The 13,091-nt window shown below is 41.1% G+C and overlaps 1 protein-coding gene across 1 annotated transcript in view; it reads right to left on the bottom strand.

Moving 5' to 3' along the window:
• Window positions 1-1,110: 1,110 nt before the first annotated feature.
• Window positions 1,111-13,091, bottom strand: part of Oli (Olig family) — a 43,046-nt gene continuing 31,065 nt past the window's right edge. Inside the window, exon 2 of the mRNA XM_067146053.2 lies at window positions 1,111-1,551. Within this exon, the coding sequence (XP_067002154.1) occupies window positions 1,111-1,551 (441 nt within the window). The remainder of the gene's footprint in view (window positions 1,552-13,091) is intronic.

Here is a 13,091-nt window from a genome sequence, read left to right as displayed (position 1 = left end):
GAATATCTGAGTGTGATTTGATAGAATCCGTTGATGTTCTTTCTTATAGATTTATTACTCAAAATTAGTTTCGGTAGACTGAAGAACCTAACAGTTATGAACTGAGTGAAAGAGAATCGTCAATGTACGAATAAAACCTTTCATTCTTTATTCAAACACAGAAGTGAGTTACTGCAAATTCATTTAGCATTACTTCATTTGCTTGAATTACTGACGTAATAACATCTTCCTCTAGAGCTGTTTATTATTGTTTGAACACCTGTTTCAGTGGGTTGGTAAGAGGAAAATGTATGTCTTACGTCTATCATATTAGTGTGAAAAAATACGTCACGGAGAGCATTTTAGGGCCAATCAAAAATAACAGTTTTGTCCAGAAAGCACACAATCGAGAACACTGTTTATCAGTACACGATAGACATATAATGAACGGCTTAATAGTTAAAAAGCTCGGAGGCTTCTAGACAAAATAATGCAATGATTCATATAAGCAACAATTCGAAAGACCCATAGGACGAGCCGCCACTCACTTAATAGGCTAGTATATTTACTAATATGACGGTTACTATCACAGCTCGTGTGTCTGTATTTGGATGGTACACTGAAACCCCTTCATGTCAAGATTTCTTCTCCCTCAAAAATTCTGCCCTATCGGTACTAGGCCGTCCCTAATAATCACACATAGCTAGCTGAATGAAAAACGAAATATATGTTGTTCATCTGTTGTTCATGTGATACAACTCTGCGGTTATCAATACAAGGCTATCCTCGGCCATTACTCTCGATTTGTTGATGTAATAAATAATTCTCCAAACCTCTTCCTCGTGACAATAAAAGGCGGAGAAACTTTGCACAATTATCACTACATTGCACAATAAATAAGACTAGATACCACTTCGTCTCTTTTTCCAAGTTTCCTGTGACAAAATGCTTTAAGATAGACGTTCTACCTTAAGATTACAGGGGCAACTCCACTTTGCTTCCACCGGGATTGGAACCATACGTCGAAAGCCCAACAGAAAAGGCATCAGGACCCCGTGAATTTTCGACCTCGAGGTTAACCTTGTACCTATAGGAACCTTACCAAACTCTTGGTCGAGGCATCAGCTGCGCTCAGGATGCTGCAGATCCTGCTGACGGCTGAGTTGCTCCTGCCCTGGCGGACGAGGCTGCTGCTTGCTGTTGTTGCTGAAGTTTAGTGGCAGTTGGTGTGGCCGGGAAACCTTGCTGCAGGTCATAACCCGCAGTGGACGGAATTCCACCGGCGTTCTGCGCTTGCAGGTAAGCTATCAGTCTACGCAACTCTTCAAGAGCATTCGCTTGCATGAGGATGAAGTTCTTTGCCAAGAGGAGGGTAGCAATTTTCGACAGTTTACGTACAGACGGTGAATGCGCGTATGGAATGACACTTCGCAGTTCATCCAGCGCATCGTTCAGATCGTGCATCCGCCGCCGTTCACGAGCGTTGATGTTGAGGCGCACCAACTTGCACTGGCGCGACTTGGGCTTTGTCGAGCCGCTGCCCGCCATGTTGCCGCGCTGCTGCTGCGATCTGTGGAGAGCACAACAGAACAAAGTACATGTTAGTAGTTGGCGAGTAGGTCCAGAGCATAATTACCAACATCACTATAACAGTATAATTTCAAAAGATAATGCAATAAATAAATATAATATAGGACTCAGATAGCTTCTCGATTTTATTTTCAATTGAGAAATCTACTCTGGAATGATCAAACACCTGTTGCGAAGCTGGTTTTTTTTTTTTTTTTTTTTTTTTTTGCTAGGGGCTTTACGTCGCACCGACACAGATAGGTCTTATGGCGACGATGGGATAGGAAAGGCCTAGGAGTTGGAAGGAAGCGTCCGTGGCCTTAATTAAGGTACAGCCCCAGCATTTGCCTGGTGTGAAAATGGGAAACCACGGAAAACCATTTTCAGGGCTGCCGATAGTGGGATTCGAACCTACTATCTCCCGGATGCGAAGCTTTTAGGAAGATGCAGACTACAATGATTTGGACATGTTATGAAGATGGACAGAACGAAAACAGCAAGGAATTACTTTGACAGAGAAGTGAAATGGAAGAGGCCAGTAGGGAGGCCGAGGAATCGATGGATAGGCGCAGTGAAATCGGAGGAATGTCAAGTGGGAGGACACTGAGGAACAGCAACTATACTTTCACAGGAAGAAGTTGCGAGTGCTTGTACACCACACCCGAGAAACAAGAGCTGGAAAATTGATGATGACGATGATAATGATGACTATCACCACAGTCTTCAGAGCATAAGAATATATTTTAATACGAAATATGAAAATATTTTCCCCGCTTATCGGTTGATAGATCTGTTCAGTCTAATAAGCACAATGTCTAATCAAATAAAACATCCAGTGTACAAAATGCCCAACTGCAAGAAACGTCTACAACGTTAAGTCTTATGATATTACGTCTGAAAGGTGATGATGTGATAATACTTGTTGTTTAAAGCAGCGTAACACCTAGGTCATCAGCCCTAATGGTACAAGAGGAGACGAAATGAAATACTAATTAAAATTACCCACTGATTAGGATTTAAAAATAATTATGATGACAATGATTGTGAATTTAAAAGATGATGATGATGATGATGATGATGATGATGATGATGCTTGTTGTTTAAAGGGCCTAACATCCAAGTCATCGGCCCTTAATGGTACTAGGTGGAACGAAATGACATGATAACTAAAATTGTAAAAAGAATCCACTGACTCGAATTTAAAACGAATGATGATGAAAAATTGTTACCGTGGTTTGGTGGATCAGCAGAGGTGAAAGAAGGTGCTGGGATGAATAGGTCTCAATCTACGAAATTAAAGTTAATTTAAAATTTAACAAGGTTATATTTTCTTTTCAAGATCAAGAAATAACAAATATAACAGGTACTTAGTAGCCTAGCAACAAATCGAGAATGTACAATTACAGTGGTTACAGGATTTGGGCTCCGAGAGCCAGACACACAATTCTTGAGCTATAAGCCCAACTTTACCCATAACAAGATTCAACAAAGGGGCAGAAGACCCCAATCATGTCCAGGAGCTCTTGCTCCCAATTACACAGTAAAGCCTCCTCGAGGCACACAGAAACAAATTTTTTGGAAGAGCGACCCGCTCTCAAAGTTCCAGCCTATCAAAGGCCACATCAAACTCGACCTTCAAGCTGTCCTCCAAGCACATGGAAACAGGGGTGAAAGTACCCAACCTACTGAGGCCTATTAAGTAAAGAAACAGGTCAATCACATGGCCTCCAAAATACCAACTTGAGAGGAGGCGAAACAGCACTCCTAATACATTTCTTTAAAAACCTATTTGGCACTAGGCCGCTTATGCAAGGGCTAATCCCATACTAAAGAGGTGACTTATATAAGGAAATAATTTATATTACATTAGGAAAGGAAGAAACGGTTGTGAAAATAAGTTCACCTCAACGCAATAGGAGTGGGAGCTCGAGAGGGTTAAGCACTCTCTATCCCAATATGTAGTTTAAAGAGATAGAATCTATACCAAGTGTCTTTTACATTTTAGAGGAAAGTTACATGGTACAAGGTATCGAACCTGCCCCGAGAGTTAAACTGCTGAGCTAGCAAGAAAATAAGTTATTAAAAGGCCATTACCTTATTGAAGAACCGCTGCCCGACGAAAGAGGCGCTTCCCGCCCCCTGCTACATAATTTACACAATGATAGATGTTACTGAAGTGGCACCGAGACAAGAAAATCAGCAGTTTATATACCCTCGTGGAACATTCGAGACCTTTCATGAATGATAAGACACTCCCACAGCAGTTTATTGGTTACAGAACACAGTTACAGAGCAGGTTGGGGAAGAAAGCCCCAATTGGCCGAAAATTAATTAAGAAATTCGGGATTGGCTAATTTCAAAACTGGCGGAAAGATAGGATTAGCATTGCCAACTCTGAAACCACAGAATAAAATTTAGCAAAAACAAAACTTATGAATGTTAAATTTCTTCAGGACAGTTCATTCCTTTACACCAGAGTGCGTTATCAAAGTTTTTGTAGAGACATCTGTTAGGGAACGTCCAAACTTCTTGATCCAGAGGAAACAAACACAAGTCGAAATAGACACCGTTCAGACACTTCAAAATTACCAAATTTACTGTGGTGACATCTTTCGAGAAACCATTGAATTAATATAGTTTGTTAAAGTTCAGGTGTTCTCCTGTAGAGGAGTTTCGACTGGCGCAATATTTGAATTTGCGTCGTGGAGGTGTACCGCCCGGTACAAAAATGATTACGAATTTAAAATAATCAGTGGATCTAAATAGCAATGCCTTACTTTTCTATAAAATAATTTATGAGAAGATTAAAATGTTATAGAATTAATAATAAGGCATAGCCTTTAAAGCGAAATCGTATATTTCATTTAAGTTAAAAGTTAAATACTTAATAACGTTACTGGTTTTACATCCCACTAACTTTTGTGGTTTCCGGAGACGCCGAGGTGCCGGAATTTTGTCCCGCGGGAGTTCTTTTACGTGCCAGTAAATGTACCGACACTGCGCTGAAGTATTTGAGCACCTTCAAATGCCACCGGACTGAGCCAAGATCGAACCTGCCAACTTGGCCTCAGAAAATCAGCGCCTTCATAGTCTGAGCCATAGAAACACATTAAAAAATGCACAAACACAGATGAAAACATAGTCAATAGTTGTTAACAATAAAATAAAATTTTAAAGCAGACACGATAAAACGGGCACTATCCCTCATAAAACGTATGGCAAGGTCTACTAAGTGCTTGTCATCTCGTAGAATAAGTCGCCTCTTCCGACAGAGAGGGGATACCGTGGATGATATGCTACCACCTGTACTCACAGGGGGGAAATTTTCAGTCGGCTACCTGTTAAGGAGTATTTACATATTTACATCCAAATCTGCCTCTCTATATCATTATTTCATCAGATTTTATCCTTTTCTTTTCCTCTTTATATTTACGTATTATATATATCTGCCAAGTATCAGCCACCCAACTAAAGTAACCTCATAGAAAAAATTCAAAAGAATCTAAACTATAACAAAGTTTTCAAGGTCGCCATATCTGAAGAGTAATCATGCCAATAAATCAAATAAAGTAAGCTACTCATATAGGCATGACAACGACAGACGCCATAATTTATCCCACTCTCAACAACACAAAACGTCTAAACTAATGCTACACCATCACCACACATAAGGTATTCCAAATTCCTTCGCGTAGTAAAAACTAACATTCGCTGGTCTTCATTATTAGAGTTTTGAATATGGAATATCTCACGTCGGTTTGTCGTTTTGAAACGTTGGGATATTTTCCACAAGATTGTTTAATGGTACATGTTCAGGTGGAAGATATATCCGCTCTCTATACAGAGAGAGTAGAAAGATTTGGATGTAAATATAGAAGTATTGAGTGCATTGCTAATAACCATAAATACACTGACTGAGAGAGCAAATGCAACACCAAGAAGGAGTGGTTCGAAAGGGATGAAAGTTGGGGAAAAAACAGAGACGGCACGGACGAATAATTGATGTTTATTTCAAACCGATATGCAGGTTACACAATGCACACGGCATCGACTCAGTAGGATGTAGGACCACCGCGAGCGGCGATGCACGCAAAAACACGTCGAGGTACAGAGTCAATAAGAGTGCGGATGGTGTCCTGGGGGATGGTTCTCCATTCTCTGTCAACCATTTGCCACAGTTGGTCGTCCGTACGAGGCTGGGGCAGAGTTTGCAAACGGCGTCCAATGAGATCCCACACGTGTTCGATTGGTGAGAGATCCGGAGAGTACGCTGGCCACGGAAGCATCTGTACACCTCGTAGAGCCTGTTGGGAGATGCGAGCAGTGTGTGGGCGGGCATTATCCTGCTGAAACAGAGAATTGGGCAGCCCCTGAAGGTACGGGAGTGCCACCGGCCGCAGCACATGCTGCACGTAGCGGTGGGCATTTAACGTGCCTTGAATACGCACTAGAGGTGACGTGGAATCATACGCAATAGCGCCCCAAACCATGATGCCGCGTTGTCTAGCGGTAGGGCGCTCCACAGTTACTGCCGGATTTGACCTTTCTCCACGCCGACGCCACACTCGTCTGCGGTGACTATCACTGACAGAACAGAAGCGTGACTCATCGGAGAACACGACGTTCCGCCATTCCCTCATCCAAGTCGCTCTAGCCCGGCACCATGCCAGGCGTGCACTTCTATGCTGTGGAGTCAATGGTAGTCTTCTGAGCGGACGCCGGGAGTGCAGGCCTCCTTCAACCAATCGACGGGACGGGAAATTGTTCTGGTCGATATTGGAACAGCCAGGGTGTCTTGCACATGCTGAAGAATGGCGGTTGACGTGGCGTGCGGGGCTGCCACCGCTTGGCGGCGGATGCGCCGATCCTCGCGTGCTGACGTCACTCGGGCTGCGTCTGGACCCCTCGCACGTGCCACATGTCCCTGCGCCAACCATCTTCGCCACAGGCGCTGCACCGTGGACACATCCCTATGGGTATCGGCTGCGATTTGACGAAGCGACCAACCTGCCCTTCTCAGCCCGATCACCATACCCCTCGTAAAGTCGTCTGTCTGTTGGAAATGCCTCCGTTGACGGCGGCCTGGCATTCTTAGCTATACACGTGTCCTGTGGCACACAACACGTTCTACAATGACTGTCGGCTGAGAAATCACGGTACGAAGTGGGCCATTCGCCAACGCCGTGTCCCATATATCGTTCGCTACGTGCGCAGCACAGCGGCGCATTTCACATCATGAGCATACCTCAGTGACGTCAGTCTACCCTGCAATTGGCATAAAGTTCTGACCACTCCTTCTTGGTGTTGCATTTGCTCTGTCAGTCAGTGTATATAAAAACAAATATTAGAAATGGTATAGGAATGAATAAACTGCATTGTCAAATCAATAGTTGCGACTCAGATGAGTACAGTTGTGAAATCGCGAGGGAATGGCGCGTACCGGGGAATAACCGATCCTACGCAAATTTTGCACACACGTTAAATGAGCAAAGAATAACTCAATGGCCAAAACATTTCTTTTGAAAATTAACCTATGTGACCGTTCAAGTTCGTACGTTTGAATTGGCGCGCTTGGCTACGCAGGACTGCGGCGTGTGCTGGGTTCACTCGTTGAGGGAGCGCGCCGCTGATCTTCTTTCTTATTCCGTTAGTAATTGCGTAGCACGTGAATTTAATTCCTGCATTGATTGTGGGTGAATAAAGGCAATAGAATAAGACTTATGTTTAATCAGAACAAAAAGGGACATTACACACGAAAGCAAATTACTCCTTACTGTTTCTGCAACGATGATGTTCGTGGTAGAAATGTTGAAAGCATGAAGTGGTTCTACACCAACCACACCTAAGTGAGGTTAAGGGCAAGTGGAAAATTTTAAGTCACCACTGTCAAAACAATATTGCACAGGGTGCTCAAAGGCTGCCGGGTTTATGGACAAGACACCAGGCGTATTGCCACATGGGACGAAAACGAGGAGACGACAGTTGGTGGTATGACAGATTGAATTTTTGGGATGGTGTTCCTCTGGGCCAAAACGATATCCAAATTCAATAAGGGAAGAGTGTCAGATAATCTACGCGCAAAGTTTTTGCATACATCCGGTGGTTGACAGTAAGCTGTGGCACCAGGAGGGATCATCATCAACTATACGGTATCTTCATTTTGTGTAGATTTATGTTTAGAAAAGAAATCTAGAACGAGCGCTACTTCAGGACCGTGTCGTTCACTTGTATAGATCCCATTTTTCATGATTTAGTCCAATCAACATGAATATTTTCATGCGAAAACATGTTTTTTTCACCGTCTTACGAAATACACCTTTCGACTCTCTTAAAGTGATGCATAAAGGCCCATAAGTTCGCCACTTGCGGTAACTCTCGGGAGTTGCTGGTAGGGTAGTGGGTTCTCGATGAGTGAACCCAGCACGCGGTGCAGTAGTGCGTAGCCGAGCGCGCCAATTCAAACATGCGAACTTTAACGCTTTCTATAGGTCGCACGGATCAATTTCCGAAAGAACATTTTGGTCATTATGTTCTTCACGGCCCACTTGACGTGTGTGCAAAATTTACATAAGATTGGCGATTCCCCGGTACGCGCCCTTCCCTTGTCAGTAAGTTTTAATTTTTTGTTTGTAGCAATTTGACATACTAGAGGTCATGAATTTAATAGAATGTAGGAGAGTGTTTGAATAAGTTCTTTACTAGTCTGCCTAGATGCTATTATTTCCCCCTTTCAGTTTTTGAACTCTCGTTATGTTTCTGTTTGTGTTTGGAAACACGGAGGGAGGTTTTATATTCTACTTTTGAAAGCAACTGGTGCTCAAATATAAATGTTAAGTAGAATAATAGGAATTGCAATGCAAAGCCACAAAGATGTGGATATTATGTTCTTAATGGAAATACGCAATATATTTTTAGTAAAATATCTGTGCGAATTCCGTTATAAAATTTGGCTTACGAATGAGGGGACTTTTCTTGTTGTTGAAAATTTACAAAATCAGCGCCGCAGCGTTTGGCTCGAACAGGCAGTTATTTGTAAAGATATTATATGAATGTTAAAGTGAAAATATTGTATGAGAAAATGATTACGTTACTGAGTGGTATAATTGTTGATCGTTGTAGTGAGAATAATCTTATAAATAAAGTTGTAGGGGGTTCGCTGTCTGTAATTCCTTTTGTTTTGCAAAATTTTCAAATATCTATCCGTTTTAGGTCAACTCAAGACCAAATAGGTGTTTTTTACTTTTCGTGTCTGTTTTTTGTTTGTTTGTTTGTTTGTTCCACCATCACGTCGAAACGGCTGGATAGATCTCAACCAAACTTCATATTTAGAGTATACTCATCCCGGGGAAGGTTTCGATATGCATATCATTTTAAAATCTTTGAAAAGACGGGGGTTTCATAGGAAAACCACAACGGTTTTCCTCCATTTTCTCTCATACTATTGATTTTCTGTAAACTCTGTGGACCGTATGTGAAAGTTCTCTTCATTATAAACAACTTTTGTTATTTTCATAATTTACCTTACTCTTCAAATGACGTGGAAATTTACTATTTTCTGCCGATTTTCTATTTTCTCTGTACTGAGTGACCGACAGACCGACAACGAATATATGGGTTACCATGGCAACGTCTCTGACTGCTTGCCTGCAGGGAAGTAACGTATTGCCATTTTCCTCATCATTCCTTTAAATTCGTGGTTGTTCCTTGGGTAGAAACCAAGAGAGTCGTCAATCGGCCATTCTGCGGGATATTGGCGGAATATCATTGGAGGTTATAACCGTCCTCGAATAGCTTAAGTAATAACACAAATATTCATCTTCTTATCTGATTACCTCAGAATCCCTGCGCCTAAATTTCTCTCCGATTACCGCTTTCTTATATCCATAACTCACACCGGCATAATTTATTGAGGGGCATTTGATTTTCCAATACATTCACTTGGTATTTACATATTTGTCGTCATCCGGATGTCCTGAGTTATAATCCATTTTCAAATTACTAAACTGTATTATTTTCTTCCTTAATTACCACGTATGTATGTGAATGCTAATCCCGAATGCTGGACACTCTTTTCTTTGAGGAAATATTCTAAGCTATGCAAATGTGTAACTTTTGGCCCAGGAAAATTCCGAAATATGGATGCAATTTTAAGGACGGTGCAGACCTTCGTTTCGGGGTAATTGGTGGCTAATCAGTAAGTCGTATTACAAGTCAGAAAGCAAATGGCGTTTCATTTTGGAGAGATCTACAACTTTTGTCCTATGACTTTTCGTCGTATTTCTCTCCCTAATACGTTAAATACATCTGTATTTCTCGATTTCAAGTTGATTTTGTACTTTTACACGTATATGTTATCATTTGGCACACTTATAGGAAAGGTAGAATCATGACATTCGGTACGCACATTGACATGAACATTGGCCATGTTATAGCCAAATTTTATGATTCTAGCTGTCACATGAGTATCAAAAATATAAAGTAGTATGTGAAAACTGTACAAAATTTCACCCCATTCAATGACTCTAACTCAATCCAACCCATAAATATAGGAGATACGAGAAGATGTCATAGAACCAACCATGTAGAGCACTGAAAGGGACGTCTGATGGTGAAGTCCGTTTGTAGATACGTCGTACAGTTTCAAAGCAGTAACTATCGAAATAAAGGTCTGCACTTCTAGAGTGTGTCGGTACATTGACAATTTTGGTGAAATTTCCGTACAGTTATCCGTTTCAGGTGTAATAATGACCATCTGCATCTATTCAGTTTTGGTGTCTGTCTGTTTGTCTGTAACTTGGAAACTACTGGATATATTACCACCAAACTTGATATTTAGAATCCATCTGTCCTTTGGTAGCTTTTAGGGCAAGTATTGTTTCTACATCCCTGAATTGACTGGGGGATTATACAAAACCGAAACCGTGATTTTGCATTCCCACAAAATATATACAACCAAACTTAATGTAAACCTGCTTAATGAAAATTAATTTCTAAGCCATTTTTCTCTGCATCATTTCAATACGAGGATTAATAAGGGAGATATCATTAACGGACCGTTTTCCGGTACAAGTCCCTCCGGACTTAACTCAAGAGCGTGTGCGTGTAAAGCGCATTTTTTACAACTTGAAATCTACTGAAGATATAAGAGTCAAACTTTACATTAACATCCACCTATCCAACGGTAGGTGTTAATCGTCAATAACATTTCATGTTCCCGGAATGGACTGTTGGTTTATACGGAACCGAAATGGTGATTTTACTCTTACACAATATATACACTACAAGACCAACCTGACTGGAAATCGACCAAACGTGATGGAATTCCATCTCTAAAACTTTTTTCATGTGCAATTTTCGACAGGAGGATTAATAAGGGAGATATCATAAACGGTCCCTTTTTCAGGTTAAGTCCAGCGGATATAGCCCAAAAGGTGTTGTACGTGGAGCAGGTTCCTTATCTATCTATGTAAATAAAATCGTAACGACTGTGTGCCTGTACATTTACTATTTTGGCGAAATTTTCGTACAGCTGCACGTTTAAGGGGTAATAATGTCCATCTGCATATTTTTTGGGTTAGTTTCTTGAAAGTCCTAATTTTTACACTCCTCACCGAAAACCCAGATTGCGGCATAATCTGCCAGTCGAAGAAGAATATTGAAATTTGGCAAAATTATACGTTTTAGCCTGTAACGGACGGAAAACTTCCAAGATCTTTAAATTTTTCCCTTTTTATCCCGAAGAATATCGAAATATGGAGGCAATTTTAATGATGGTGCAGACCTTCGGGAAGTATTATCACATAACGGATGGCACAATCCCCGTTCAGTTTGGAGTGATCTACAACCTTGGTCCTACGACATTTTGTCGTATTTCTATCCCTTTTACGTTTGATTTTTCTCTATTTCTCGATGTTAAGTAAATTTGGACTTTTCACATACATAATTCATACCTTCCATCACTTATAGGAAAGATAGAATCATCAAACTCTACACGAAAATTGGTCCACCCAGTAGCCATATATGAGCCAAATGCTATGTAGCTGTCACTTAATTATCCGAAAAGCAATGCAATATGAGATAATCTTACACAAATTTTACCCTATTCCACGTTTCTAACTCAATCTGACCCATGAATAGATGAGATATCATAAGACCAGCAATTTAGGCCGCTAAATCCGGCGTCTTATGGTACAACCCTTTCTCGATATGATGTACCGTTTAGCAGCAGTTAATCTGCAAATGAAGGTCTGCAATATTGTAAACAAGCACATACTTTCGTATGTCGAACTATATATATTCAATGATGTCAATTTTGTAGCGATCGAGAAAGGGTGTGTCTGCTATTGTAATCAGTACTCCCCACACCGACTTTGACTGGCAGTAGGAATGGGGTCCTTCTCCAATTCCTGTGTAAGTGACATTAATAAGGCAGGCCTACTATTGTAATGAATAATTCACTTCTCGATTTGACTTGCAAAAGGCAAGGGAGCATGCAGTTTTGTTCAAAACTCCCCTTACCCGATTGTGTTTGGCTGTAGGCGAGCGTTCCCGCAGTTATAAACAGATGTACCCATCTAAAATGTGACTGACATTAGGCATAGTGGCCTGCTATTTTGATGGAAACTCACCAACTTGGTTTGACTGGCAGTAAGCTGGCTGGCAGTTGGAAAAGGGGTCTGTCATTATAATGATAACTGCACAACTCAAATTTGACTGGTTGTAGGGAAGTTTCCTGCCATTATAATAAAAACTCCTCAATTTGTAATATGTCTGGAAGTAGGAAAGGGGGCTGCCATTGTAACGGAAACTCCCCAAATCGATTGTGACCGCGCAGTAGGCAATGGGGCCTGCAATTGTAATGTAAACTTTCCAACTCGATTATGAAGTGGCAAGTGAGCCTGTCGTTTTCATCACAAATCCGTAACAAGCACTTTACATTGGAAACAACGTATGGGGACCTCTCCATGCTGTTTCTTGGATAACGCTACGAGACATGCTATTTTAAAACAATCTTATTTACTGCATGTACAGTATTTACTTCAATATTCGTATACAATGCAGAATACCGTAGCGAAGCACGGGTACATTTGCTAGTATTAAATAACAATATAGAACAAGAACAGTCTCAGGAAGGAATGTTGGAAGGAGGTAGAGAGGAATCGGGAGTTGCAGAAATAAGGCAGGAAAGAGAGGAAGGTATAAGAACAGTCAGGGGCTTAGAAGATATTGATGAACCGCACGGATATCAGGGGAAGTAAGAACACAGGACAAGAGGACAAGACAAGGATGTGGATATTATGTTCTTAATGGAAATGCCCAAGAACTCGAAGACAATATTGAAGAAGGAGACAAGAAACTTGAAGAAAGGATGGGAGAAATGAAAATGGATATTACTATGAACGTTGAAGAAAAGATCGGGGTGATAACATTGATAGAAGTTACGGATGAAAATTTGAGAAAGAAGAAGACAGGCAGGAAATATTTAAAATTACGAAAGATCAGAGAATAGGGAATTTAATTAAGGGAGAAAACTGGAGAAATAT

The sequence above is a fragment of the Anabrus simplex genome, chromosome 4 (assembly GCF_040414725.1).
Source record: "Anabrus simplex isolate iqAnaSimp1 chromosome 4, ASM4041472v1, whole genome shotgun sequence".
In the NCBI taxonomy this organism is placed as follows: domain Eukaryota; kingdom Metazoa; phylum Arthropoda; class Insecta; order Orthoptera; family Tettigoniidae; genus Anabrus; species Anabrus simplex.
Note: the sequence above shows the minus strand (reverse complement) of the source record. Positions and strands in the feature narration are given on the sequence as shown.